We start from the raw sequence: 26,264 nt of genomic DNA, 5'->3' as shown, positions 1-26,264 counted from the left end.
TTTGGAACAGTCTACCTCTCCACATCAGATTAGATCCCTCTATTTCCGACTTTAAGTCTGCTCTAATATATACATGTATTATCTCTGGCTTTCATACTCCTTGACCATAAGTTTGATTAGTGTTTTACTATTGTTGTGTGCTTTTTAATTTTAATTTTCTTAGTTTTATTCTTTTCTGTACAGCACTTTGGTCAGCCTTGGTTGTTTTTATATGTTCTGTATAAATAAATTATGTATTGTATTGTATTGTATTGTATTGTATTAGGTTAGGTTAGGTTACTTGTATTGTACCCGTAGGTAAATTTGTTTTACAGTGCAATGACATTCTATGGCATCCAGTACAAGGACACACAACACAGAACACTCCACAACACATAAAGACAAGAAAAATAAATAAATACTCATACTTAGTAAAATGCTCTCAAAAAGTGCTCTCAAAACATTACATATTGTCTTATTAAAATCATAAAACCCCTAGTACAACATTTCCGAAAAACCACCTCTACAATTTGTTAATCCTATTAATCGCATTTGGTACGAAGCTGCTCTTATATCTTTTCGTTCTACACCTAGGGACTTTATACCTCCTTGCAGATGGCAATAACTGAAACTCACTGTGCAGGGGGTGAGAGTCATCATTTAAAATTGAAAAGGCCATCCTTTGTAACTGTTTGGTATATAGGGATGCCACTCCTGGTTTTGACTCACCTACCAAACGGCCAGACCATTTTACTATCTGGCCTAACTGATTTTTTGCCTTTGAAGATAATATGACCATACCATACTACAGTGGCAAAGGACAACACATATTCAATAAAAGCATGATAAAACATCTTCATTATTGTTCGGTCAAGATTAAACACAGATAATTTCCTTAGGCAATACAAACGCTGGTGCCCCTTTTTGCACAGAGCCTCACAATTCTCTTCAAAATTCAGTTTCTCATCAATAATAGTCCCAAGGTATTTGTATGATTGTAAATATTCTATTTTTGGTCTTTAATTAGGTAGGTTCACTTGGATGAGTACTCTTCCTAAAATCAATGAGCATATTGTCATGATTCTGCCATCATGTCCTTGATATTTCCTGGTCTTGTGGCAGGATCATGACAGACCCATGTTTTGTGTACAAGCGCATGGTCTGTTGTTTGGGCCATGTCTCGTTATGTAACTCCGCCCCCTTGTTACCCTCGTCTTGTCATTATTGTCTAGTCAGTTTCACCTGTCCTCGTCATTAGTGTTCCTATTTAATCCACTTGTGTTTGCTGTTTTGTGCTGGTTCATTGTTTGATGTTGTTTCATACTTTGCAATCACCCTTGTGAGTATCCTGTAAGAGTTTTGTCAAAGAGCTGTTTAGTCTTGTATCTGCTGTGAGTTTATTGTCTAGTTTACTGTTCAGTCTTAGTCTAGTGTTGTTAGTCTTTATTTTCCCTACCAGTGTTGTTTGCCCCCTCATGGGTTTTGTTTTCTCTGTTTTATGTTCATAGTAAACTTTGTCACTGCATCCTGTCTGCGCTTGGGTTCACCTTCCTCCTTATAACAGAATGACCCGGCCAGAACCGAACCCAGCAGATGTTCAGTCCTTGTCCGCTTGCCTTCAGCCTTCTGTCCCGGAACTGTGGTGGTGCTCGGCTATCGCTGACAGCCCCAAAGGCAAGTATCCTTTCCCTCCCCAGGGTCAGTTGACCCTGAAGAGGTACGCACATGTTGTTGAGGAGAGGAGGCCCTGGTCAACCCGCTACCTCGTCGCGGGTCTCAAAGGAAATGCCCCTGTGGAAATCGTGGAAGATGTTTGTCGTGGGAGTCAGCGTCGGAGTCGTCCTCCACGGAATTCTCCTTGCCTTCGGTGGTCTCCCTAGTACCTGCTTCGTCTCCCTCTACGCCCCTCTTACTGGTCTCAAGCCTGGCTACGGGCTCTGCTCCACGACCCAGAAAGAAGAGGAAGGGAGCCTCTTGTCGTCCGTCAGTGTCTCCCCCGTTCGCTAAGCCTCTCCAACCGGCAGCTGTTACAGATGACGCTGTTCCTGTACCTGTTGTTGTAAGCGCAGGCCCCCAATCAGCGTTGGGGAGTTTTGTTCCAGAGGCTGCTGCAGAAGAGGCCGTTGCTGAACCTGTAACAAGGAGAGCTGTGTCTGATTCTGGAGCCGTGAGGGTTGAGGAGAGAGCCGTGGGCGATTCTGCTGCTAAGGCTGTTTTACAGTCTGTTTCTGCTCATCAGGAGATGCCTGTCATCATTGCTGCCAAGACCCTGTCAGAGTACTTGTCCCATCTTGTCAAGATCCTTGAAGTCCCTGTCTGTCCTGCCTCGTCCCCAGCTCTGATCCTGAGTCAACTACTTTCAACGCCACTACAGAATCAGAGGTGAGTGTCGCTTCTTCTTGGGGAAGCTTTGACTCCGATACAGCCTCTAAGAACTCCGTTCCCGTTACCGCTTCCTTTTCCGCCTGTCAATCACCTTGTCTCAGTTCCGTTGCCTGCTGCTGCAGTCCCGACTGTCCCCGGACTTCTGTTTGTTTCCCCTGTCATGGCTCAACCCCGGACTGTTTTCCCCCACTCCACACCACCCAGACCCGTTCGGATCCCTCGTCCTAAGCCCACACCCCGTAGTCCGTTACGCCCACCCACCCTGGACAGTCGCTCAAAGACTTTGTTGTTCCTCCCCTTCCCTGTTTATTATTTCTGATGTTTCACCCAAGCCCTGTCATTGTGTATTCTTGTATGCCCTTGTTGTTATTTGTCATGTTTTGTTGGTTCATGTCTGTCTTGTCCCATGTTTGATGTCACCTTGAGGAGCGTCTGGAAGCTGCTCCTTAAGGTGGGGGTTCTGTCATGATTCTGCCATGTCCTTGATTTTTCCTGGTCTTGTGGCAGGATCATGACAGACCCATGTTTTGTGTACAAGCGCATGGTCTGTTGTTTGGGCCATGTGCTTGTGTTTTCTCGTTATGTAACTCCGCCCCCTTTTACCCTCGTCTTGTCATTATTGTCTAGTCCGTTTCACCTGACCTTGTCATTAGTCTTCCCTATTTAATCCCCTTGTGTTTGCTGTCATGTGGTGGTTCATTGTTTGATGTTTCATACTTTGCAATCACCCTTGTGAGTATCCTGTAAGAGTTGTCAAAGAGCTGTTTAGTCTTGTATCTGCTGTGAGTTTACTGTTCAGTCTTAGTCTAGTGTTAGTCTTTATTTTCCCTACCAGTGTTTGCCCCCTCGTGGGTTTTTGTTTTGTGTTCTGTTCATAATAAACTTTGTCACTGCATCCTGTCTCCGCTTGGGTTCACCTTCCTCCTTATAACACATATCCTTGGTCTTTACTATATTAAACTGTAAATAAGATTAAATCAGAAAAATCAACAAAAGTCTAGCATGTGTCCTGTCCATCCAAGAGTCTTAATAGCAAATTTGAATCCCTTGAATAAGAGTGCCAAATCCTGACTGGGTGAGATGAGGAGCTGGAGATGGAGGGTAATGAGCTCCTGAGTACGTGATAGCTGCTGATAATACTAAAGGAGCTTATATATACACAAAGTGTTAGGCGTAATATTCCTATAGGTAGACGTCAATCAGCTGATGCGAGCTTGACTAACGTGAACTGCCAGAACTGACGCTACGCATGTTTTATAGAGCAGTCTACACAATAATTAATTCCCTTACCTGGCCATAAAAGAAGCAAATTGAGCAGCACTACTCAAGATTTCATCTGATTTTGTACCAGTTTTGTGGGGGTTTTTTATACTATTGGTACTGATTCTCCCGTTGTCTGAAAGCAATGGTAAGTGTGTATCTGTCTAATTTTTCAAACTACACTATGCTACAACTGTATCTACAGAAGCTCCAGACTGACATTTAGCAAAACACCACGTATATTTCATATATATATACCAAACTACACTATACTAGCTTATCAAAAGAGGCTTCAACCTAAAAGTTAGCCTAACATTAAATTATAATAAAAACACTATATATATTAGAGGTGGGCATAGATTAATTTTTTAATCTAGATTAATCTCACTGTAATCTTGGAATTAATCTAGATTAAAATGGCTCATTTGAATTCTGCCGAAGCCATTCAGAATATGTGTACTACCCAAATAATGACTAAAAGTAAGCCTTTGCCAGTGCGCCGACTCTCTGAAGCGTTTTTTTTGGTAGCCTATATATTAATGTATACATGTCCAAAAACTGATAATGTCATACTTTTTAGTAGTTCTATATGGCGTAATAATCTGTTTGGTTGTAAAATGTATTACCTGAATGAAATGAAATCGAATGTCTCGTCCTGTGGAATCATTCATTCACAGACAGCTTACGAAGATGTTCAACTAATAAATATCTTCATCGCTGGCAAAAAATATGATGCATTTGCAGATTTGCTTTCACTAGACTAAACTAGATCCACGGCCACTTCATCCAACGCTCTTGATGTTCTTAAATCTTCCTGTTACGAATCCGAGTCGAGTGTGATTGAACGCGGTTCAGACGATTCAGTGCGTGAGGAACTGAACAGATCATTCAGACTGATTCGCGAACCGATTTAGACAGATCTGCCAACTTGTTTGATTAAGTCTTTGAACAGAATCGACTCAAAAGAGGGATTTATTTGTAAATTGAGCATCGCTCATACAAAGATACAGCGCGCTTGGAATAAACTCATTTAACAACATGTAATTGCATTAAAATAATGTAACGAGAGGACGCGCCCAACGTAACATGTAAAAGTATTCACCTTGTGTCCCTGACAGGAAAATACCCTGCTGCGCGATCTGTGACAGTAGGCGCGGCGTCAATTATGTCAAATATACTAGGCTACACATTGGAATTGCGCGAAAATATAACGATATATTCGAAAAAGCTATTTTATGATCCCAACCCAACTTTGAGAATAGATTAACGGCGAAATTTTTTTTAATCGCCCGATAATCACGTTAACGCAGCACGTTAACGCCGATAACGGCCAACCACTAATATATATATATATAAATTATTTTTATTTGATTAATTTATTAAATTAATCTCTATCTCATGTGAGTTTACAAAATTCAGATTTTGTAAAATCTGTTAAAATCAAAAACTTTATTATTGTAAAACTTTGCACCAAACTAATTGCACCTTTAATTCATTAATTAACATTAGTTTGATTTAGTCATAATAAATAACATTTTGAATAAAAATGAAACGTTTTAGGTTACCTGACAAATCATTATTTATAGTGTGGCTGTCCGTTGAGTCGGTGTGTGTGGGAAAAAAAAATATTGTAAATCATGTTCCTGGTTATGTGTGCACGTGTGTGGTCAGTGCTGGTCCAGTCTTACATCTACAATATTGCTCTGTACTTTTGCACATGGTCAATGGAATGTGAAGATTCAGAAAATCTTTAACCAGTGCATAGCCCAAGTTTGTGGTGTGCTCCTACGTAAGCAAGTAACCAAATGGGTTTCTGCCACTGGCATGTTTCTGCAGTTGAGCATCTTTCCCTCCTGTCCTCTTCTGATGGTAGTGGGGAGAGAAATCAGGACCATATGAATGACATTCCACCTCGTCTTCAGTATGGGTGTGTTGCCGGTGGTTTGGGAAGTCTGGAGGCTTCACCGATTTTAAGTCTATATTTCACATGTCCTGGCTCAACCCTGACTGAGTCATTTCATTTAAAAAGAGACAGGAGTTCATGAATTGGAAAATAAATTACGTAAATGTACCCAACATTCAAGCACAAATAAAGGGATAAAAATGTGAGTTCTGTCATTTCTTTTGAATACATGCACATGCTCACAGGCAGAGATGTAAAGTCCAGGGGTCAGAAAGTAAAAGTCCTGCCATATGTTTATTCCACCCATGAACTCTGCCAGCTGATTTCACAAATTAGTTTTATCACCTAGCTCAAAAACTAATTAGCAAATCCAGGTGATTGAAACAAAATACTGAGGAGGACTTATACTTTCTGAACCTGGACTTTACACCTCGGCTCACAGGTGTGTTTTGGAAGATTAGATTTTCATTAAATTTATGATTTTGTCACTCAAAGCATATCCAATCTTTTTTTAAATTATGCAATTTTAAATGGTTGTTTGAAGTGCCCCTATTATGCGGTTTTAAAGGTTTGGAGGTCTCCTACACTCTTAAGAATTTTTTTTTCTAAACAGTACCAAGTTAGAGTTCTTCAACTTGCAACAATAGCAGAACCCTTTTTGGTGCTAAATAGAACCCTTTTTATAAGGTTCCATAAAGAACCATGCTTTGAAAGTGATATAGGACCTTAATGGTGTTATAAATAACCCTTTCAATTATATTTATTTTCATTAATATTAGTATCTTAATATTATTATTACTTTAAAGTTCTTGATCAAAAGTTCAGTGTGGCGTACCAAAAGGCTCAGTGCTAGGACCGTTGCTATTTACTCTGTACCTGCTACCCTTAGGAGATATCATTAGGAAGCATGGCATTAGTTTTCACTGTTATGCTGATGATACTCAGCTCTATATTTCTTCGCGCCCTGACGAAACTTACCAAATCATAAAATTAAAAAACTGGATGACTAGTAATTTCCTACAACTTAATTCTAAAAAAACAGAGATTCGAATTATTGGACAAAAAACTTCCACACGTAATAACATAGAACACTGTCTAACAAGTGATGGCTGCTCTGTCAAGTCTTCATCGTCGGTTAGGAACCTGGGTGTGCTCTTTAATACCAATCTTTCATTTGAAAGTCACGTGTCTATCACTGTAAAACCGCATTTTTCCATCTTAAAAATATATCTAAATTACGTCATATGAACTCAAAGACAAATGCGGAAAAAGTTTCATGAAAAAGTTTCATGCGTTCATGACATCAAGGATAGATTATTGTAATGCTCTACTGGGTGGTTGCCCTGCGCGCTTAATAAACAAACTACAGCTAGTCCAAAATGCAGCAGCTAGAATTATTACTAGAACCAGGAAGTATGACCATATTAGTCCAGTTCTGTCAACACTGCATTGGCTCCCTATTAAACATCGTATACATTTTAAAATATTGCTGATTACTTACAAAGCACTAAATGGTTTAGCTCCCCAGTACTTGAGCGAGCTCTTAATGCAGTATAGTCATTCAAGTCTATTGCGATTTCAAAATTCCGGCCAGTTCTGTCACGATTCGTATCTGTGTGTTCATTTCTTGAGTTTATGTCGGGTGTGTATTGGGATGTGGGTGTGTCAGTGTGTGTGCGTTGCCTAGACACTCAGCTGATTACTCTATGTGAGGCTCAGCTGTGGGTAGTTAAGCTGCCTTTATCTAGTTGGCGTGTGCACTGTGTGTTGTCGGTTCGTCACTCTTGTTTGTTCTCTCACCTAGTTCCTGTTCGGAGTCTCCTTGCGGAGGTTATGCTGCCTCCTCGTCTTGCTTCCTGGCATTTTGGATTTCAGGTCGCCCGCCTGCAAACTGTGGCGTTTTGAGTGTTGTTCCCCGATTGTCTAATAAACTGTTTTTGACTTGCACTTGGATCTTGAGACTACTCATTGTGACAGAACAAACTGACCACGATGGATCCACCAAGTATGACCGAATTGAGGGAGATTCTGTCGAAGAGCGAGACTCGCATGCAACAGCAGGAGAAACAAACGATAGCCACGGGTCGCACTGTCCAGGCATTGATGACCCAAGTTTCGGAAATAATTACCTAGCTGCAACAACTAAGGACTGAGTCGACATCTGTGCAACATCAAGATGCCACTAGCCCACCTGTTTCTGTCGCCCAGACCACTCGTGCTACTGAGCCTCGTCTTCCGCCTCCAGCGTTCTATTCCGGTGAGCCGCATTTATGTCGTTCATTTTTGACTAAATGTTCCCTGTACATCTCTCTGCAACATTCATCATTTCCCACTGAGGAATCTAAAGTGAACTGCAACTACCTTGTGCTCTTTGGAAACATTTTCTCACGAGATCAGAAAGGTCTTTGATCGTACCGCTTACGGTAGAGATGCAGCGCGCCTGCTCGCGGAGTTGCGTCAAGGAGATCGTCCAGTAACAGACTACTCAGTGGAATTTCGCACATTGGCGGCGGAGTGTGGCTGGAATTCGGAAGCTAAATTGGACATGTTTTATATGGATTTTCTGATTCTGTGAAGGATGAGATTTACTTGGCTATTCAAGTGGATACTAGATTTCGACGACGGGGACCACGGACACGAGGGTGGCCTATCAGCGCAAAGACTAATGTATATTTTCCTCCAGCTGAAGCTAGACTGTCTTTTTCAGATCTTGAGCCCGTGCAGTTGGGAAGATCCCGCCTATCACAGCAAGAGAAGCAGAGAAGGAGAGAAAGCGGACTATGTTTGTATTGTGGAGCCGCTGGTCACATCGCTCTGCAGTGTCTGGTTAAAAGCCAGCACCCGCCTGTAGGTAAGAGGTTACTGACAGGTGGAACTACACTGACTAAACCCTCTTTTCCAGCTACTCGTCTTTCGTCAGTTTAAAGTTGTTTCCACAGAGTTTTGACTGTGAAGCTCTTGTGGACTCAGGAGCTGAGGGAAATTTTTTTGACATTAATCTGGCTCACAAACTTATGATACCTGTGATGACGCTCTCTCAACCAATCTCTTTAGTTGCACTAAATGGTCAACGATTACCCTCCGTCACCCAGTCCACGGCCTCCTTAAAGGAGAACTCCGCGCAATTTTTAAGTTAATCTTGATCGTTATACCTTTGTGAGTACTGTCTATAGAAAAAAAAACTAACCGGATTGGTGATTGCAACACGGAGCTGTTCCTGCAAATGCCCAGAGCTCCTCCTCAGCTAAAACGGCAGTTATGGGGGCATATACATAAAGAGTGTCTTTGTGCCTCTTAACAGACACAAAATGCAATTAAAATGTCTGTCCAACATGAACAGGGCCCTTACATGTGAACAAGATGCGTTTAGCAACTTAGCCATTGTTTAAATTCACCTTAATAGTGTTTTAGATGGCTAGCTGTAGTTTCAGGCTGAAGTCCCGTGGGAACTCAGTTGTAGCCAAAGGTAAATAGTTGTGATGGGAAGTCCGGTTCTTTTCCGCGAACCGGTTCTTTCGGACAGCTTGTTTCAATGAACCGGTCCAAGAAATGGTTTGCGTTTGTGCCGTTCCGAATTATGGCAACAGAATGCGAAAATAAAAGAACTTATTTTCATCGTCTTCCTTTCGATGACTTCGAGATTCTGCAGTTGTGTCTAGTTGTACTTCAACTTGATGCGCAAACTCCCATACAAGTACTACGCGCTAAAGATTACCGCATTTGCAGCGAACACTTTGACAAGGATGACTACACAGACACAACACAGCAGGGCCGGTTGAAGAAAAAAGCGATTCCATGGACGAAGACGGGTGCAACCACTGTGGAGGTAATGTAAACTTTATTTATCCTTCCATTTGGGCGCTGTGTTGTGTCTGTGTAGTCATCCTTGTACGACACAAACGCTAACCATTTCTTCTTCACCTACACACTGCTATTTACCTTTGGCTACAACTTTGGCTGCAACAGTGTCTGCTTTTAACCAGACACTGCAGAGCGATGTGACCAGCGGCTCCACAATACAAACATCCCATGGGACTTCAGCGCGAGACTATAGCTAGCCGTTCTAAAACACTATTTAGGTGAATTTAAACAATGGCTAAATTGCTAAACGCATCTTGTTCACATGTAAGGGCCCTGTTCATGTTGGACAGACATTTTAATTGCATTTTGTTTCTGTTAAGAGGCGCAAAGACACTCTTTATGTAAATGCCCCATAACTGCCGTTTTAGCTGAGTGGGAGCTCTGGGCATTTGTGGGAACAGCTCCGTGTTGCAAACACCAATCCGGTTCGTTTTTTTTTTTCTATAGACAGTAGTCACAAAGGTATAACGATCAAGATTAACTTAAAAATTGCCCGGAGTTCTCCTTTAAGACTCATCACCTCCGGCAATCACTCAGAGGTAATTGAATTTCTTCTGATTGACTCTCCTTCTGCTCCTGTGGTTCTGGGACACCCCTGGCTGGTGCTCCACAACCCTCATATAAACTGGCGCAGGAATTCTGTGCTCGCTTGGAGCGAATTTTGTCACACTGCCTGTCTGTTGTCTGCGTGTTCTTCTGTGTCTTGTTCTGCGTTTCAGGATGAACACACGGATTTGTCTAACGCGCCACGTGAGTATCTGGACCTGAAGGGAGTGTTCAGTAAGTCACGAGCTGCTTCTCTCCCTCCGTCCCTATGACTGTGCTATAGATTTACTGCCAGGTATTTCTCCGCCTAAAGGCAAGTTATACTCACTTTCTGCTCCAGAAAGGGAGGCCATGGAGAAATATATTTCTGATTCTCTGACAGCCGGGTTCATCCGCCCTTCCTCTTCTCCAGCGGGGCCAGGGTTCTTTTTCGTGGGGAAGAAGGATGGTTGTCTGCGACCGTGTATTGATTATCGAGGGCTGAACAACATCACGGTAAAGAATACCCATCCTTTGCCGTTGATGTCTTCAGCCTTTGAGCAGTTACAGGGAGCATCTGTTTTCACGAAATTGGATTTACGTAATGCTTATCATTTAGTTCGTATAAGGGAGGGGGATGAATAGAAAACTGCCTTTAACACCCCTAGGGGGCACTTTGAATATTTGGTCATGCCTTCCGAGCTGTCTAACTCCCCCGCGGTCTTCCAGGCACTCTTGAACGACGTGCTGAGAGATATGGTAGACCAGTTCATATATGTCTACCTGGATGACATATTGATGTTTTCTTCTTCTCTCCAGGAACACCTTCAGCACGTCAGACGAGTGCTCCAGAGGCTGTTAGAGAATGGGCTTTTTGTCAAGGCAGAGAAATGTTCGTTCCATGCACAGTCGGTACTATTTTTGGGTTATAGCTTCTCCTCCGAGGGGGTGCGCATGAATCCCGACAAGGTTAAGGCTGTGGTGGATTGGCCAACCCCAGATTCCTGTAAGGCCCTGCAGAGGTTTCTGGGGTTCGCCAATTTCTACCAGCGCTTCATTCGCGATTCAGCCGACTAGCCGCTCCTCTGACCGTCTTGACCTCCACCAAGACGACGTTCAGGTGGTCTGGTGCAGCTGAAGCTGCATTTACCAACCTCAAGAGCCGCTTCGTTTCAGCTCCCATTCTTATAGCCCCTGATCCATCACATCAGTTTGTGGTGGAGGTCGACGCGTCAGAGGTGGTGGTTGGAGCGGTTCTTTCCCAGCGCTCACCCACGGATGACAAGATGCATCCTTGCGCATTTTTTTTCTTATCGTTTATCTCCTGCCGAGTGTAATCATGACCTTTAAACCTCGAATTTTTGACCGTTCCGTTCGCCCGTCCACTCCCGAGTGTATTTTTCTGGAGAGACTCATTGTCTCCATACTCATATGGGAGATCGAGTCGAAGGTCCGTTCGGCCTCAGAAGGGGTAACGCCTCCGCCCGGGTGTCCACCGAATCGTTTATTCGTGCCGGAGGGCTTATGGTCCGACGTCATTCGGTGGGGTCATTGTTCCAACGTAGCATGTCATCCAGGAGTCAATATCACCAGTTTCTTGGTCAAGCAACGATTCTGGTGGCCCTCCATGGCTCGCCACATTCTGAGTTTTGTTTTGGCATGTTCGGTCTGTGCTTGTGGTAAGCCCCACCGGATGGGTTACTCCAGCTGTTGTCTGTGCCTTTAAGACCCTGGTCCCACATCGTGCTAGATTTTATCACTGCCCTCCCAGGGGTCCCTAGGACAGGTTTGAGAACCACTGGTCTAGGGTACCAGCCACCAATTTTTCCAAGTCTGGAATCCGTAGTCGCGGTCCCCTCTGCTCACGCCTTCATTCAGAGGTGCCACCGCACATGGACCAGAGCCCATGAGACTCTGCTCCAGGTGGGGGCGCGCACTAAGGCTAAGGCCGATCGCCACCGGTCAAGGCCTCCTGTATATGTCGTGGGTCAAAAGGTGTGGCTTTCAACCAAGAACATTCTGCTCCGTTCCGTGTCTAATAAGCTAGCTCCTAAATTTATCGGCCCGTTCACTGACACCAAAATCATTAGTCCAGTGACAGCCTGCCTCAAACTTCCTCTGGCGTACAGGAGAATCCATCCCGCCTTTCATCTTTCCAAGATCAAACCCGTGTTTCATTCACACATTAATCCACCGGCCCCGGTTCCCCCACCGCCGTGACTCGTAGACGGGGAGCCTACGTATTCGGTTAAACGTATTCTGGACTCGAGACGGAGGGGATGCGGATTACAGTATTTGGTGGACTGGGAGGGTTACGGTCCGGAGGAGAAAAGTTGGGTTCCTGCTAGGTACATAGTGGATCACTCCCTTATCGATGATTACAATCGTCAGGTAGGCTCTCCTGGGAGTGCCAGGAGGCACTCTTAGGGGAGGGTGTGTTGTCACGATTTATATCTGTGTGTTCATTTCTTGAGTTTATGCCGGGTGTGTATTGGGATGTGGGTGTGTCAGTGTGTGTGCGTTGCCTAGACACACAGCTGATTACTCTATGTGAGGCTCAGCTGTGGCTAGTTAAGCTGCCTTTATATAGCTGGCGTGTGCACAGTGTGTTGTCGGTTGTCACTCTTGTTTGTTCTCTCACCTAGTTCCTGTTCGGAGTCTCCATGCGAAGGTCTGTCTCCTAGTCTTGCTTCCTGGCATTTTGTATTTCAGGTCGCCCGCCTGCAAACTGTGGCGTTTTGAGTGTTGTTCCCCGATTGTCTAATAAACTGTCTTTTACTTGCACTTGGATCTTGGGACTCGTCATTGTGACAAGTTAATAATACCTAGAATATCAAAATCAACTGCTGGCGGTAGATCCTTTTCCTATTTAGCACCAAAACTTTGGAACAGTCTTCCTAACATTGTCCAGGAAGCAGACACAGTCTTCAGTTCAAATCTAGAATCTTTTTGACCTAGCATACACATAACACAGACTTCTATAATTCAATGTTAGGCTGCATAGATTAGGTCAGCCGGAACCGGGAATACTTCCATAAAATCCTGATGTATTTGTTACATCTTAAGAAGGATGACGTCTACACTAATATTAGTCTCTTTGTGTATCCCGAGGTTTACCACAGTCCACCGGATCCATGCCGTATCCAGATCTGATGAAGGACCTCGTGTCTCCTGGATACAACGACAACGCAGTACTGAAGTGTCACTAGTCTCTCCATGCCTCCTTCCCTTCCCTTTAGCTCTGTACAGATAAAACGTTGTCGGGACAATTACGGTTCACATGGCTACGCAGAAGCGATAAATAATTATTTATTACAATTTTTTAAGGCCAGACAATTAGTTGGTTGGTTTGTAAAGAAAGACTACATGCCTGCGCACATATATTCAAATGCGCATACCTATAGACTAAACACGTGATGCGCATGTGCACACCGTTTTTGCGGGTTTTTGAGGTTTTGCGCAGAAATAACCTTTTTTTCCCCAAAAATTTTCAAGGCTTGCACCTTGGAATCTATTTCAGGGTTTACGTTCTCGAGCCACCAGGCACTGTTTTGTACGGATGAGCGGGCCAGAGCCCGAGTGCTTTCTTTTAGAAAGGGGCCGCTAACACGACACAAAGTTAACAACTAATGATCTTTGCAACAAAAGTGAATCAATCAATCAAAACTAACTTTAGCTGGACAATAACTTTATTCTAGAGCTGTTGTAAAGCCGAAACAATCTCTGTTACTATAATTTCCTATTATCACTGTAAAGCTGCTTTGAAACAATCGATATCATTAAAAGAGTTATATAAATGAAGGTGACTTGACTACTATTATTAATATTAATATTATTTTTATTAATTTATTAATATGTTTTTTTAGCCCTCTATCTGCCTGGTCTTATATCTTGTTGCCTATATTTGGGTTTTACATAAAAAACAGCATGTTGTCAATTAGGTAATTTTATTTTTTATTGACATGGCAGATTGTAGCAAAAGTGACAGTGCTCTTACAACAGCGGTTAGCTGAATACATAAATAAATAACAATTGACAATGAACACGATATAAATGTAACGAAGATCAAGTTCCAGAGAAATATCTTCACAATCCCCTATAATGTCTTTACATCCTTCATTATGTGTGTATTCTGAGCAGTTTCTCTCTGCAGATGATCAGGTTATGATACGTGATAGCATCTGAAATAAACAATTGAGTTTAAAGTTACAGTGTGTTTCTTCCATTTGATTATGTAAAAACAATTATGTTAATGAAGGGCACAATTAACAAAAATGGACAATATAAGCCCTGTACTTGTTAAAAGGAAATGGTCATAAAGTCATGGTATAGCTTTAATTTTTTTTACTGACTGGGTATGTTTAGGCATAAAGTCTTAATTAAAAAAAAAAAGTCAAACAATATGGATCATAAATTCCATATCTCTTTTACTTACTTTGTGGAGAAGAGAAGATGAGTATCCTTAACTGAACAGAGCTGCTCACACTTACATGTTCTGTTAAACTACAAAGAGAAAAATACATGATTGTTAGGAAATGATTGTTTCAATTTTTAAAGTTAGAATTTATAGACCTTTTAAGAAAAAAATCATTTACCTGTGGAGAGTATGTTGACAGTCTGTGTAGTAACTGTAGTTGTATAGCTGAGCTCCAGAAAATCAGTAATGAGGAGGCTTTGACAGTTACAGTTTTGAAAAACAAAAAGGCCGGAATAAAGAACCCTAACCTCTAACACAAAGAAACATTTCAGCATATAAAGCATGTAAAGCAATTCTTCAGGACAATGGAGTATTAAATAAAACTGTTACTACGTGTAAAGAACCTTTAAAGAAGCATCTTATTTAGAGTGTACAACAGGTTTACATGCATCAAAGGTCAAAAAACACTTTCATTTTTATCATAATATACAGAACATTGTGCATCATCACATTTTTCAATGATTCTCAAATGACTCATCCGAAGATTAAGTCTCTCTAAATCATTGCTTTGCTCTGATTGGTCAGATGGCCCAGTCTATTATGATTGGTTTACCGCTTACAGAGCGTGTCGGAAACAAAACGTCCATTACCATAACTTGGCAGTTCATCTGTTTGAACACCGGAGTCATCACGCGAGTATGGAGATGAGTTGGTTGAGGATCTGTGTCGATGAGGCCTTCACAGGGGAGATGACACTCTGCTGACACTTAAGGAAAGCGTTGTGGTCGTGTCCAGGCGCAAGTCCACCATCTGATCTGGATACGGCCCGGGTCCGGCTGATTACAGTTAACCTCGGAATAAACAGAAAGACTAAAATTAGCGTAGATGCCATTCTTCTTATGATGTAGCGAGTACATCAGGTGTTATAGGAAGTGTTCCCGGTTCTGGCTGACCTAATTTATGCAGCCTAATAATCATTTAACTGATTTGAATGATAGGAATGTATAATGTTCTATGTGTATGCCAGGTTGAAGAGATGTGTTTTTAGTCTAGATTTAAACTGACAGAGTGTGTCTGCTTCCCGAACAATGTTAGGAAGACTGTTCCAAAGTTTTGGTGCTAAATAGGAAAACTGGCCGGAATTTTGAGATCGTAATAGACCTGAAGGACTATAATGCGTTAAGAGCTCGCTCAAGTACTGGGGAGCTAACCATTTGGTGCTTTGTAAGTAATCAGCAATATTTCAAAAATTGTTTAATAGGGAGCCAATGCAGTTTTGACAAAACCGAGCTAATATGGTCATACTTCCTGGTTCTAGAAAGAACTCGAGCTGCTGCGTTTTGGACCAGCTGTAGTTTGTTTAAGCCTGCAGGGCAACCACCCATAAGAGCATTACAATAATCTAGCCTTGATGTCATGAACGCATGAACTAATTGTTCTGCATTTGTCATTGAGAGCATATGATGTAATTTAGATATATTTTTAAGATGGAAAAATGCAGTTTTACAGATACTAGACACGTGACTTTCAAATGAAAGATTGGTATCAAAGAGCACACCCAGGTTCCTAACCAACGATGAAGACTTGACAGAGCAGCCATCAGCCAACAGTATTCTAGGTTATTACGTGAGGAAGTTTTTGTCCAATAATTAGAAACTTTTTTTTTTTTTTTCAGAAGTAGTAGGAAATTACTAGTCATACAGTTTTTTATATCAGCTATGTATTCCATTAATTTTGTGAATTGGTAAGTTTCGTCAGGGCATGAAGAAATATAGAGCTGAGTATCGTCAGCATAAGAGTGAAAACTAATGTCATTCTTTCTAATGATATTACCTAAGGGTAGCATGTACAGAGTGAACAGCAGGAGTCCTAGTACTGAGCCTTGTGGTACACCATACTGAACTTTTGACCGATAAGACATCTCTTCATGTACTGCTACAAACTGATAACGGTCAGATAGGTATGATTTAAACCATGCTAATGCAATTCCAAAAATGCCATCATAAAGGGTCGAGGTGGTTCTCTGTAGCAGAGTGGAGTTAACAGAGAAGGACTACATGAATGTCTATCCTTTCTTTTCTTTTGATTCTGTGTACTGTCACAAATGGGTGGTTGCCATGATCACACAACGCAAGAGCATTTAAGAAATATTTATTTATTTTATTTATTCATTTATTTGACATGGACATTGCAATTAAACATAGTACAAAACAAGTCTGTGACTGATGCTATGCAAAAAGAGTTTATAGCTATTGCTAATTTTCAACTCCAGTCCATGGTTGGGCCTTTACACTACAACAATTACTATTTCATATTAAAAACATATCTATAAACACACTATATAAATCACTTACATACACAAACCAGCTATCTACAAATGGGTACATTCCTGTTTCGATTTCATCCAAGACTTAACTCGAGAAGTAAACATTCTAAGCTCAGTCATGGTTTTAAATTCAGCGGGTAATGAATTCCACAACTTTGCACTTTTATATGAAAAAGCAGACTGACCAAATGAAGTCTTACGGTATGGAACTATACAGTTGTTATTGATAGAGCCTCTGGTGACTCTATTGATGCTTTGTCTCTGCACAAATGAACTAAGTGGCTCATGTGCTATATTATTGAGACATTTGAAAGTTAGTTTGAGAAAACATAAATCACTAAAGCTTTCAAAGCTTAGCAATCTATACTTCTGGAGAATATTGCAATGATGGTAGCGAATTGGCTTCTTATCCATAGTCTTTATAGTTTGATTATATAATGACCTGATATGTTTAGTTGCTGCAAGCGTGGCCTGTCCCCATGCTGTCATGCAGTATGATATATGAGAGAATATCATAGCATGCATGTACAGGAGGGCGGCCTGGTTTGGAATATATGGTCTAATTAGTGTGAAACAGTTTAGATTACTTTATATAGTTTTTGAAAATTTCTTAAGATGTTTGTCAAATTTTAATTGGGGGTCAAGGATCAATCCAAGGTATTTAAAATCTGTTACCAATTTTATCGTTGTATCTTGCAAATGAATCTGAATTTTTTTTTTCCACATCTTGTCTTTTAATAGAAAAAACACATTGCTACAGTTTTAGTTGAATTTAGCACCAACTGATTGTGAATGAGCCATTTACTGACCTCTTCCATACAAGCGGTAAACACCTCCGCTGACTGTTCCGGTGACTTAGCGGGTGCATAGAAAACAGCATCATCCGCATAAAGTTGGCAATTTACATCCGAGCAGATTTTCGGCAGATCATTTATAAAAAGACTAAACATCAAAGGTCCCAGCATAGAGCCCTGTGGTATACCCCTTTGAATGCGTAAGAGTGGTGACTTATCCTGACCAACTTTAACACACTGATGTCTATCTTGAAGATAAGATGTAAACCAGCTAACTGTCTCAACAGAAAACTTAAAGGATGTCATCTTGGATAGCAGTAGGATGTGATTGACCGTTTCGAAAGCCTTTTTTAGATCTAAAAACACCGCTCCTACCAACTGAGTCCTATCCATGGATTGTTTTAGATTTTCAATCAAACAGCAGTTTGCAATTTCGGTTGAATAACCTGGTCTAAAACCAAACTGCTGTGGGTGGAGGAGCTGATTGGTTTCCAAATGGTCAATCAATTGTGCAGCTACTACTTTCTCAAGTACCTTTGATAAAATAGGCAAAATGGATATAGGCCGATAATTACACATACTGTCCAAACTTCCTGCTTTGAATATTGGTATGATGACGGACTTTTTCCAATCTGAGGGAAATTTACACGTTCTAATTGACAGATTGACTAAATGTGTCAATGGTCTTATCAGGACACTGCTGTATTTTTTAAGAAAGCAACAATCAATATTAAAAATGTAATTTGATTTAGAATTGAATAATTTTGCAATAATTGATGTCACTTCTGCTTCATCAACTGTTTGGATGTAAAAACAATCTGCTGAAGCAGAAGGAGCTGGACGAATTAAGTTTTCAGTTGTTGCAAAATCTTTACACAAGTCTTCTACTGATTGCACAAAATATGAGTTAAATTCGTTTGCCATTATCAGTCAGTCAGTCTGTCAGTCTTTTGTCAGTCTTTTGTCAGTCACATTTTTTCCATCTAGAGTAAGTTCCCGAATTCCTTTGTGTTTAGTTTTATTAGTCAGATTATTTAAATGTTTCCAGAGAGAGTTATTGTTTCCCTTTGCATTTCCTATAAGTTTAGTATAATAAGATACTTTCGCTTTTCGTAATTCATAGACCACTTTATTTCTTAAACTTTTATAAGTTAAGATATCAATATTAAGCTTTGAGCTTAAAGATTTCTTTAGGGCAATATCTCTCATCTTCATTAACTTTTTCATGTCATTATTCAGCCACGGAAGGGTATTATTATTTAGTTTGTATTTGTTTTTCTTTCTAAATTTTTCTAAGTACTATTGTTCTAAGTAAGAATACTATTGTTAGTAAAGAAAATGTTTTTAATAACAACACTTTACAACACTCAGGAAACAGGAAATAAATCAAACTGCCATGCAAACTCAACTGACAATAAACACCAATCAAATAAATGTGAGAACTGAAGGGTTAAATACACAGGGGAGGCTAATCAACAGAAATTGAAACAGGTGAAAAGCAATCAGCAATCAAGGAACTAAATAGTCGCGGGACAATGGGAAAAAATGAAATGTGTACAGGAACTAGAACTAGAAACAGAACATACAAGTAGCATTGTAATATCTTTTGGCCATTGAAAGGGGCAATTTTTTCTAATGAGATTAATGTTTAATGCAAATTAACTTTAGGTGACAGCATTTGTGACATGATTTTTGATTACCTCAAAATTTAATTTTGATTCATCCCTTGGTTTAAAAAAAAAGAAGCAGCAGAAAACAAGGTTTTGGTGAGGTACAACTTTTTAAAGGACTTTCTGTTCAAATGTGTATTATTTGAGATGTTTAAATCATCAATTTTACATAAATTTTATTGATTATGGTTAACGGCACTATGGACATAATTTGACACAGAAAAGTAAGGGTTTTTTTTCACAATAAAATGACACACATATTGTTTGTCTTGAAGCTATACTATTGATACAGTGAGGTTTTTAAAAAAAATATTTATGAATTGGCCTCATTCACTTCAACCAAGATTTTGTAATTCGTTTAAAGAAAAAGTAATGACTACCCAGGTCAGATGTTTCCAACACTGCATGCTGCAGCCGAGCAGCTGTCATTGAGAAGAATGGAAATGCTAACGGACAGCTCTCTCCAGGTATTACTGTGGTTTAACTAGTGTTCACACTCAATGAAAAATTTCAGCAAAACTATAATGTAAAAAAATTATATAAGCTCATATGAGATCTAGAGAACTGGCTTGTTAGACTGAACATTTTTGAATCCATATGTAAACCGATTACCTCATTAACAAACAGACTTTATTTGGTTAAAAATCCAGAAGCTTTTTTAAAGATATGTAATCTCATCACAAAGAGTTGCGATCACCTCATATGAGTCAGCAGGGTATTCCCTGCCTCAACCTCAACCCTTCCTGTTTTGTGCTCAAATTGGGTTTTTTCATCTGATAACAGAGGTCATAACAGCTCGGTCTTTCTAAAAGTAATATCTGGATGACAAGTTTGCCTCTGTAAGTGTTTTTTATTCTTTTTCTTTTAAATAACAAAAATAAATAAATATTGCACTGAAATAGCAGTGGTTCTTGAGTGCATAATCAACTGTACACAATTTGCCATACTATAATAATTAAAACACTCTAATTTCTTTTCTATATAAAATGTTATTGTTGCTTGCATTTTTTCTTTTTCAATAATCCGTTACACTCAGATTTATATGTCACAATACAGTTGACAAGATCTGTCCCTACTACTGTTTCATCATGACTTTACACATTGTGACTAGGTGGTACTTGTATGTTCTGCTTTGATTAAAGGTGGTACTTAGCATGCGCAGTTAACCCTGAACACAGGTGCATGGTCATGTGACTGGTCATCTGCAGTGGCCACTGTCTTGTCTGATAAATTTGGACATTGATTGCAATTGTGCTGTCCAAGGTCCTGAAGCCTGTGGAAACACAAACGGACATCAGCAGGGGGCATTTGTGTATTTGTGTGTGTGTGTGTGTGTGTGTGTGTGTGTGTGTGTGTGTGCGCTTATTTGAAAAATATATTGGTAACACTTTACAATAAGGTTCAGTAGTTAACATTAGTCAATGTATTAACATGAACTAACCATGAGCAAAACATTTGTTACAGTATTTGTTCACCTTTGTTAAAGTTAGTTAATAAAAATAGAGCTGTTCATTGTTTGTTCATGCTACTTCACAGTGCATTAACTAATGTTATCAAATACAACTTTTGATTTGAATACTATATAAGTAAATGTTGAAATTAACATTAACAAAGCCATTAACATTAACAAATTTTGTTAACAAAATTAACAAACAATATTGATAATGCCGTAGAAGTGCAGTTCATTATTAGTTATCTAAAGTTTAACTAATGAAACCTTATTGTAAAGTGTTACCAATATCTTTTATTCGCTTTAATTGTGTTATTTATTTGTGCAGTAGGTTGTAATGGATTTAGTATTTTCATGTTGGTAATGATGTCAATCACTAACAATCACATATCAAGTAGTGTAACATCAACATAGCTGTGTATTGGTACCATGTTAAAGATGTTAACATTCAATCTGTCTTGTCAGAGGGGTGTGTAGACCAGTAAAAACAACTGGTGAAGCTTAGTCAGCAAAGGAAGAATGCGTGAGCGTGCAAATTGCTAAGCAACTTTAATGTGAATAACAAAGCTCCCAGCTGCTCCATAAATCTAACCTTAAAGCTATTTCCCTCTCACCACAGAATCCCATTAAAAGAGGCACTCCGAGTTAGCTAATCTAATAATATATATCAATGCCTGTGATATATGCTTGCTAAAGCACAATTTGGTCACAAAACGTTTCATTACACATCAAGCCCATTACCTTTCACACTGGGTTGCTAACATCTGATGGCCACAGAAATGTGTTATGGTGAAGTATGTGCCGTATAGACTGAGCTGTAAATGGACCGACATTCACATATATGGCTGCAAGAGAAGATAATGGATAGACTGTTCAACTGTCTCGAAACAAAAACTTTAAACAATCAGTTCAGTTGCAATGCTACGATTTTGGCTTTGAAAACCAGTAACCCGAAACCTTTATTTTTACACATGCAAACAATAAAGTCTAAAAAGAAAGAAAAAGAAAAGAAAAGACAAAAACAAAACAAAACTCAAGTCCAGTGAAGCAGAGCCTTCATGTTATATAGGAGACATAAAGCCAGTATGTGCACGCAGTACAGTTTGGCAAACATCCTGACATTTTTATGGTACCCCATGTGAAAGTATTGAGAAATGTAATTGCTTCCAAAAAAAAATAAAAATAAAAGAAACTTTTACAGACAGAGCAAAGTTTGCTGTGCTACCATTCAAAACAAAAACAGGGTCTGTAGTAAAATTAGGAACAAAAACTGAATTTTAAAAAGCAAAATTTTATTTTAAATTGGCTTAAATGTTTTGGTAATATAAAAGCAGTAAAACAATTTTGTTTTAAAATAAAAACTACAATATGAAGAAAATTAATTGATGTATATATATTCATATATATATATATCTATATATTTTTTTTTTTTTACTTTTTATTATATTTTATAAAATAGTATGTTTGGTCTCACTTTATTTTACAGTGCCCTTGTTACACGTTACATGTAGTTACTGTAGTTACAAATATAAATTATGCATAATTACATGCAACTAACCCTCAACCAAATCTAATCCTAACGCATTATACAGTAAGTTAATTATTTTTACTCAGAATTTAAATGAATGATTACACTGTAGCATGTAGACCTTTTTTGAAAGTAATGATTATCTTAAGTTTGGTTATATATATATATTTGCAATTGCAATATTGAGGTCAAACTTCCTATGTGGCCATTTCCATCACACTTGGATTTTCACAGACCACAGTGTTTTAAATGGTTAGCTATGTTGAGTAACAAGTACTAGCACTGGGAGTTACACTCAAATGAATCTGCTAACTTGAGTTAGACTTGAGAAATATACAATGGGACACTGTTTTCTTTTGGTTCTCCTACTTCTATTCTCTCAGCAACTAAGTCCAAGCAAAATTATGGTGCAAATATCTGCAGCGCATTAGAGGCTAAAACAACCACCACTAACGGTTGGATATTATTTTAAGGATGACCATGTTCCCACCCCACAGCCAGAGTAATTCACCCGTTTGCTTGACAATACCACAAAGAAAGGAAAGAGCAAACATTTACTTTAGCTGTCACATCCAGAGAGGAGCCAGTTAACACTGGGAACTGCATGTGCTTTTTCATTGTCGAGGCAATATGAAAGTAGACAACGCATTATGTAAACTATGAATGCCTAGGTGAAGGCCTCCGGTGGTTGAAAACATGGTTAATATGACACCTGATTTACATCACATTATCAAATGAAGCATTTTCATGAACAAATTAGTATTTTATTTAGAAAAGTATCTTTATTAGGTAGAATAGTATAAATAAACATAATAAAACAGAACTTTTGCTAACATATGAAAAGAAATCTTTTTTTTTTTGTTGAGAAATCTCCAATCTGCTTTGGGTTTGGAACAATATATTCTGCTGTCCATAAACATTTGCACACAGAATTGTCAAATTACTTATACTTAAATACAAAGTTTCTTAGTGAGAAACCAATCCATTTAAGCTTTAAACAGGAGCCCTGTGCCTGGGACAAAAGCGCATGTATAACAGACCGAAAAGTCAATGCCCTTTGCCCAAAACCTCTTGAAGAATGGAAAGGCAATTTTACACACTGTACAAAACTGTACAACAGACAGAACATTTTACAAACATTATATCATTATTGAAAATAAATAAAATACACTTAGTGCATTAAAAACTAAATTAAATTAGAGCGTACCAAACTCAGTTTGGTTCTGCACATCGCTTCTCAAAGACAGTCCAGCTGCCTTGATTTTTGTTGAATGTTTGTATACTTTTGTTCAAGAAATTTAAAAATATCATCTGAAAGGAAGCTCCAAACTTCCAACAGTGAAATTAATCGATCAGTAAAGCATCAGTACATATTCTTGATGAGACAGGAAGTACTTATCCAACAGTTTGTCACAATTCAAATTTCCTTGACATCAAGGTTTCTTCAATCAATCGTGCTTTCAATGATCTGAGAGAAACCTTCCCATAGGCTGTAGCTATCATTTTAACATTTTGTTAGAAACACTTCATGGTATTTGGACTGTTTTGTTTTTACAATCAATCAATGTGATGATGAAAATGTTCATGTCAAATTTCTTAAACTAGCGATGCACTGATATGTCGTCTTAAGGCTGTTCCTTTTTTGAATACTCACCCATAACAATATGTCACTACGGGCAAAGCCGCAAATGTGATATAATGTGAACAAGAAGTTCGTAATGAGTAGGTTTAATTTCTAACTTAATTTGACCACTTAGTTCGTGTGATTCCTCTGTGTTCCTCTGTTGTGGAGGTCGCAGCGGACTACTGTGATTTGCCGTACTTTACCGGGACTGTCCAGCATCACTCCACTGCTGCGATCAGCTGCATGGTCGTGGGTATTGGAGCATTTTACCAATGGGTACCAACATTGGACTTATACCTATTGCCAGTATTGGTACGATTGAGAAATCTTTATGTGCTCTTTTAAAAAAAAAATCAAAAGTCAGTGATCAAAAACAAGTGCTCAGTGGTTGATAATCGCTTTGAAAAAGTTTGCAAGGTTGCAAAATGTGCACATGTTCAGTAGCAAAAACTATGCAAGTCAATCGCTGATCTTAAAAGTACCAAAATATGTCCCTTCAGCCGCAGGGTCCAGCAGCCATGCATTGGATACGTTGACAAAGATACCATCGGCCTTATTCAGCTGGACACCTCTGCCCTGCTCCACACAGTACATGTTGTACTCCACAATGTTCCACTGCAGTGTGCCGCCACTTTTCGCAAGGATGTTGGGCTTGATTACAGATTGCCTGTGCTTCTCCTGGTAAATGTATTGAAACAGCTGTAAATTGCTGACGTCCACTTTGTCCGAGTCGTGTTCCTTAATATATCGAAAGCAGGTCTTGGCATAGACGTAGTAATAGCCAGGTTCATCCACAAAAATTCGCCCATCATGGTATTGCATCTTCTTATATTCCCCATGAAAATCGTCCCAGAGGATCATGGTTAATTCATTTCGATCTTCTGCAAAAGCACCAGTAACATGGTCAGAAAAAAACATTAATGATATTAATATGGATATATATTACATCAAGATCGCTTAATATAGGTTAGCAACAATTTGTTTTTTAAATCACAAGTCTAACATTTCAGGAAACGTTTCCCGACAACCATCTCATGTGATTCTGAAATAAACAGGGTATGCTTACTGGCTGAAAAGTGTGTGGGCGTCTTTATAGGAAGGTGTGCAGATGGAATGTGTGTGTCCTTTTTTAGTCCCTTTTTCCTTTCCTTTCTCAAATTTTTCATCGAATCGCCTATTAATGTTTCACTGTGCATTTCCTGAGAAAGAACAAACAAACACATTAATAAATCACTGAATCCATCATTCACAATACAGCTTCTTATAATCATGCAGACTCCAATAAGAAAACAAATATATAGCCTATGTACAGACTAAAGGCCCATTCACACCAAGCAGGATAACTATAGTGATAAAGATACAGTAACAAAAATCTTTCTTAATATAAAAGAATGATATATATAATCATGATGATGGGATGGAAAAATGACTTTGAAATCGGAATGTTTTTTTCCTGCTGATGAATGATAAACAGATTGACAGCAAATCAAAATCCACCCAACTTTAAGCTTGTTGGAAGAGGTGTAAAGGTATACATTTCTCATATATGACACATTAACCCTCTACTGCGCAGCATTTTGTTTTTTTTGACCAGCTCATTTTATTCTAGTTCATTCAAAGAAGAAATACGATACACTCCGTTGTGACCACATGTCCTCATGTCATGGTCACATTTCTTTTCACATAAGCAGCAGAATATAGAATATTGGTTACATTGCTACATTCTCGAACTGGATCTCATGACTCATGACCAAAATGTGCTTTGTTACCAAAAGTTTCCTAAAAAGCATGTCTGTCACAGGCACTACTAAATAAAACAGCAAAAGTTATGACAGGTTTCCAGAACTTGAGCAAACAGATAGTTCCACTCTCAAAGTCATTGTTGTAGCATTGGGCTGGTTGAGATAAACACTGTTTGCATCGGCCTAAAAATGGCTGAAGGTTCTCAACCGGTGGGTCCTGATGTGAATTACAAGACCGATTTGAGTGGGTCGCGGAATGTGTAGTCAAAGATTGCGAGACTTTTAACCTGCGTGAAAGTTGTTGACTTTAAAATTGCGTTCACACCATGTTAAGTAATAACTGTACAAGTTATTACAAGATTTCAACATGTAAAAACTATTTACTTCCTCGTAGCGCTCTAAATTGCAGCTTTTAAGATTGGAATTTTATGAGAGCTCCGTACTGTCACGATGCTGCGTGTGGCAAGTTCAAAAGAGTCACAAGGGCAAGCAAATACAAATAATTATAGTTTATTCCAGGGTGATTCCACATGAGGGTGATACAAACAATACCGGACAACAGACAGAGCAAAAGCAGGAACTAAATACACAGAGATAATTAACAAATGACTAACAGCTGTGATGAAGGTGATTGGTGCCCATGGTGACTGATCAGTGGCGCGAAACACAGACAGGGAAACACATGTGAGGAGTGAAACTGTGACAAGTACCACCTGACCACTGCAGATTAATTTAGGCGTTATAGTGTTGCATTAGACATGAATATATACCAGACCGAGGACGTGAAAAGCTCCAAATAG

The 26,264-nt window shown here is 39.4% G+C and overlaps 1 protein-coding gene across 1 annotated transcript in view; it reads right to left on the bottom strand.

The window, feature by feature from the left end:
• Nucleotides 1-22,860: 22,860 nt before the first annotated feature.
• akap11 (A kinase (PRKA) anchor protein 11) overlaps nt 22,861-26,264 on the bottom strand; it is a 55,810-nt gene continuing 52,406 nt past the window's right edge. Inside the window, exons 14-15 of the mRNA XM_077215722.1 lie at nt 24,789-24,921; nt 22,861-24,603 (exon numbers count right to left, since the gene is read on the bottom strand). Of these exons, the coding sequence (XP_077071837.1) occupies nt 24,900-24,921 (22 nt within the window). The 3' untranslated portion in view covers nt 22,861-24,603; nt 24,789-24,899. The remainder of the gene's footprint in view (nt 24,604-24,788; nt 24,922-26,264) is intronic.

Source organism: Siphateles boraxobius, unplaced genomic scaffold, assembly GCF_051911475.1.
Source record: "Siphateles boraxobius isolate OS27281-9 unplaced genomic scaffold, OSU_SipBor_1 7, whole genome shotgun sequence".
Classification (NCBI taxonomy): Eukaryota; Metazoa; Chordata; class Actinopteri; order Cypriniformes; family Leuciscidae; genus Siphateles; species Siphateles boraxobius.
The sequence above is the reverse complement of the archived record's forward strand: the minus strand, read 5'-3'. Positions and strand labels throughout refer to the sequence as shown.